Here is a 5,145-nt window from a genome sequence, read left to right as displayed (position 1 = left end):
AAAAACTTTAAAATATTTTATTTATGTTATTATTTTTAAATTATGCATATGAGTGTCTATCTGTGTGTGGGTTAGTGCACATGAGTTCAGATGCTCAGAGATCAGAAGTGGGTGTTTGATCTCCTAGAGCTGGAGTTACAGGTGGTTGTGAGTTGTCCAATGCGGCTACAATGCTCTCGCTACCCAGGTGTTTCTCTAAGACCTCCTTTTCCCTAAGTGACTCAGTTTTCTCACTTATTTCTCACAGTACCCACTAGTGAGCAGAGGCTGAAAGTAACTTTGCTAGCAGGTGAAGTGATTCACACTCTCACCATCAACAGCTACAAGAGGCAGCAGCGGATGGTAGCAACACTGGCCCTTGCACTGTTGGGTCTCAATGGGCACTCTCAGTGGAATGCTGATTTGGTTGCACTAAGTGGTTCTGTATGCTGCTCATGTGTGGTGATTTGCATGGCGCTCTATCGCAAAGCTTTCCAGCCTTTAGTAAAACCTTGGACACTTTCTGACTTTGTTATCATTAACAAAATAGAAACCTACAATCTTATTTTTTTAAATTTGGTTTATTGTGTGTACAGAAACAGGGGATTACAGAAGTACAATAAAAATGTGCACAGAATATTTTTTAAATGTTAGGACTGCTATATAGATTCAAGGCAATGATGTAATCAGCCTAAAATGCTAACACTAAGTAGTCTCTGCACCATTAATGTGCAGAGCTATGGAACAGAAAAAACACAAGGTGCTAGTGTGCAACCTGACGTCAAGACTGCTCAGGTCAGGAAACACAATTGTAGCCAGCATTCTCCTTCAGGCTGAAAAACAGGTCTGGTGACAAGGCTGCCCAAGCTCCAGCCCTGCCTGGCTCTCAGAAGGCACTGGCTGGTCATTCCACTTGGCAGCAGGCCCAAGGATTCTAAGTCACATTTTATCACCATTTGTTTTTAACCTGGGTAGCTATACATCAGTCTGCCCACCTGGAGAAGGATTCTCTAGTGCAGATAGCTGAAGATGACCAAGGCCAGCTCCAAATTAACCCATGGCAAGTTTCTATCTATAGGCAGCAGAGTGACCAAGCTCCTGATGAGAGAGTGAGACAGGAGCCAGTCGCCTGAAAGTCATCGAATACTCTTCCGGGAGTTTTGCTTCTGCTATCTATTCAATCTTGGTAACTGTGTTTCTGGGTAAAACAGATCTCTAACTCTACAGAAGAAATACACTCAGAGGGAGCAAATCAAGCTGAGGAGAGGAGAATTAACCACCCCAGCTGACCCTCTCTGTTCCCCTGACTACCTGACTGTAGCAGCCACAAACACTGAGGCCCTGAAGGGCCATGTCCATCACACTGTGGAACTCAGATGTGTCGGCATTATATCAAGAAACCTGGGGGGATGAGTAGTGGGTAGGGCACAAGCTTTCCTAGAGTGTTAATGGTCTCTTTCCTGCTTATGAGGTCCATCCTTGCTGGCTGAGCAATACCACATTACTGGGTACCTACCACATACCAGCCACCCACTGGGCTCTGGGAATGCAGAATTTTTCCACTGTGAAATTCTGACTAGACATAGAGGACAGTGCCTACAGGACTTTTTGGGACTGGTAATGGGATGGGATAAGGACTCCTGGGTGGCTTTTTCCTTGGGCTTGTCCAACATCAAGGCTGAGCTGGACAGCCAGGATTCTAATGGGTCTCTATAGACTCTAGCTTAGTCTCACATTGTACACTACTGCAAAACTAGATGGAATACTCAAATAAGCAGTCTCTGGTTACTAGACACCAACTTTTCCAGGGCTCTGACCCTGAAGGAGTATGACAGCAGAGATAAGTACTAGGGGCCATACTCCATTCCCACCCAGTTCAGAGTCTAAGCCCAGGGAATAAAACTTCCTAGTGGACTCCAGAATGGAGGCCAAACCTCAACACACAGGGAAAGAAGGATGCTTTGGCAATGTCTATCTAACACCCAGGTTAGGTTGCGGGCATGGCTCAGTTATAAAGTCCCTACCTACAGTGCCTCAGTGGGCGTTAGAGAAACAGCTCAGTAGCATACAGGGCATACAGGGCGCACCGAATCCCATCCTCAGCACCGACAAAACACAAAATGAGCCAAACCTTAACAAAACTAAAAATGTTACCTAAAACCAAGGTCAACCTGAGTTTTTAAGGAACTATCTATCTCTAGGGAAGGCTTTGATGGTTCTCACCACCAAATGTGTGCTAGAATCACTCGGGGGCCCCACTTTCCTACCCCTAAACAAAAGACAGCAGGCAGCAGACCAGGGGTGGGCTGAGAATGGGCATATCCTAGGAGCCAGTGCATATCTGCTGGGCCTCCCTGGGATGAGCTGAGACTTTACTTCTGAGAGGAACCCTGAGGACCTGCACCATAACCAGCACCTTTACTAAAGTGCGGTATCACCAGGATTAACTATCAAGAGACAACCTTCCCAGAGCCAGGTCTAGACTAGAAGTCACACTGGATCAGGATCAAAGAAAACTGGTATATTTTCTGTGTGCACATTTGTAATCAGTGGCCCAAGTGCTAGTTAAGAAGGGAGCTTGCACTTTCCACCTGGAATGCTGTCCTGACCCAGCCTAGAAAGATGTAGCATTTGGTGCTGCATATGCCCCAAGTGAGGCTGTTAACTTGTAAGACACAGGCATACCAGTAGATGGTGTGTGCCTCGATTTACTGAGTCTCATGTGATCTAGAAAGGCCTCAAACTTTCTAAGTAGCTTTATCTGCCTCCACCTCCCAAACCTCAGAATTCCAGACATGCATATCCATACCTAGTTTACTTGGGATAAATCCAAGGCCCAGAGTGTACCAGGCCAGTGTTGTACCAACTGAGCTACACAAACATGCCACATTAACTGGGCAGTAAGGGTGCTGGGCTCCTTCTGTGCCCTCCTAAAGTATAAAGTTTGTTTTGTTTTTAAAGTCTTCCTCTGTTCCCTCTACTCTTCCAGGTGGTACAGTTAACAAACTGGAAGGTACAGTCTTTCTACAAAGTGTGTACACCAAAACAAATATACAAAGAAGAGTATACACTGTTATGACTACTAAATTGAACCTTCATACTTAAGATATCACAGTACAGACATTCTTCCTGTAAGCCAGCCTAGTCATCCTCAGCCATTACTGTAACATTCAACAGTACAGCTGGAGCTTCCACTAGCTCCCTTGAGAATGTCTGTCTCTCCCATTTGCCAACACTTCAAGTAATACTGGGATAATTATTTTGTTTGTCTGTTTGAGGCAGGGTCTCAATTAAAGGCCCAAGCTAGCCTTTAATTTGTAATTCTCTTGCCTTGGCCTACTAACTACCACTGGGTACACTATGTTTTTTGTTTTTCTTTTAAAGAATCTTTTTAGCTGGTGTGTTGGTGTACATCTTTAATCAGCTGGCGAGGCAGAAGATCTATGTGAGTTCCAGGTCACTCAGGACTACAGAATGAGACCCTGTCTTAAAAAAAGGAAGGGAGAGAAAGAAAAAGCAAAACACACACATGCGCGTGTGCTCGCACAAAGACACACACACACACACATATATAAAATCCTATTATCTAAAAATCTTTTTTGTTCAGAAAAGGCTCTCTGGTTTGCTATCATCTCCTGGGTGGATGTTCCTGTTGCTTAATAAGTCAGCTACTTAGCCAGCTTGAGCACATACACTGCCCACCAAAGTAACCCGGTAGTACCCTGCTGCTCAGGAGACCTTAAAAGTGGAGGGCAGGGGACCCTAGGTCCGGGGTCACCTGTGGGAAGGCAACAGCAGCATGTGCTGTTCACACGGCCTTCAGCAATGCTGTGTTTGCCACCTCTGGAACGCAGGTTGTCTGAGACCCTGAGATAAGGTTCTTTTTTAAACATTATGTAAAAACAAATTTTAACTAGGGTGATTTACTAGATCATTTTCCAACATAAGGACAACTTCGGGTTAGACAGGTGGACTGATCTATTTCAACCAGGTCCTCTGAGTCAACCAATATTCTAAATCTCAGTTTTAAAATAATGCCATATGGAAGGCTACCCACACAAGAAGAATTTATAAAGAACAGAAGTTTGCCCCACACGAGACTATACCACACAGCCTGTGTGTGTGTGTGAGCATGCATGTGTGTGGTGTGTATATAGGCACCTGCGTGTGTAGTTATGCATCACATGTGTGTGGAGGCCAGAGGATGACCTCAGGAGCTGTTCCTCAGACAATGTCTTACAATGCCACTCCCCCACGCACATCTGCCTGTCCAGTACTGGGATTACAAGTTTGCAATGCCACACTGGCTTTTGTTTGTTTTTGTTTGTCGAGACAGAGTTTCTCTATGTAATTGTAACAGTCCTGGCTGTCCTGGAACTCACTCTGCAGATCAGGCTGGCCTTGAACTCAGATCCACCTGCATCTGCCTCTAGTGCTAGGATTAAAGGTGCATGTCACCACTGCCCAGCTCACACTTGCTTTTTTTAAAAAAGAAAAAAATAATAAAATCATGGACTGGGACTGGAAAGGTGGGTCAGTGGATAAAAAGTACTTGCTGCTGTTGCAAATCTTTCCAACATTGATATGGTGGCTCACAACTGTCTGTAACTGTAGTTCCAGGCACCTAATGAATGCCCTCTCTGAACTCTGAAGCCAATGCATGTGTGTGGTATGCTTACATACACACGGGTAAACACTCATACACATTACAAAAGATAAAAAGACAGATAAATCTTTTGGACAATAAATTAAAGAAATAAAAACTACAAGTCAATCTTGGTCCTGTAAGCTCTTTACCAACCAAGCTATGTATCACCTACCTAGTCCAAAGCAATTACTTTAAAAAGCAGAATGTAACAGCTGTCAATGGTTCCAGGGCTCTTCTGTACCGTGGGCCTTTGTTCTTGAATATCATCCAAATCATATGATTTATCTTTATTTGTTTTCAAGTCTCTTAAGACTTTTCTTTGAGGAAGCATGGGAAAACACTATTGGCCATGACAGCTTTGTCATCTTTAAGAACATGGTGGTGAGCAGGGCGGTGGTGGCGCACGCCTTTAATTCCAGCTCTTGCGAGGCAGAGGCAGAGGGATGTCTGTGAGTCTGAGGCCAGCTACAAGAGCTAGTTCTAGGACAGGCTCCAAAGCTACAACAAAACCCTGTCTT

The 5,145-nt window shown here is 44.5% G+C and overlaps 1 protein-coding gene across 1 annotated transcript in view; it reads right to left on the bottom strand.

Moving 5' to 3' along the window:
• The window catches only part of Lmtk2 (lemur tyrosine kinase 2), a 90,194-nt gene that overhangs the window by 24,888 nt on the left and 60,161 nt on the right, over window positions 1–5,145 (bottom strand). The window contains exon 8 of the mRNA XM_050124418.1: window positions 1,503–1,555. Within this exon, the coding sequence (XP_049980375.1) occupies window positions 1,503–1,555 (53 nt within the window). The remainder of the gene's footprint in view (window positions 1–1,502; window positions 1,556–5,145) is intronic.

Source organism: Alexandromys fortis, unplaced genomic scaffold (assembly GCF_014885135.2).
Source record: "Alexandromys fortis isolate MF-2015 unplaced genomic scaffold, M_Fortis_MF-2015_v1.1 scaffold_227, whole genome shotgun sequence".
Lineage (NCBI taxonomy): Eukaryota > Metazoa > Chordata > Mammalia > Rodentia > Cricetidae > Alexandromys > Alexandromys fortis.
This window is presented reverse-complemented; position numbering and strand designations above follow the sequence as displayed.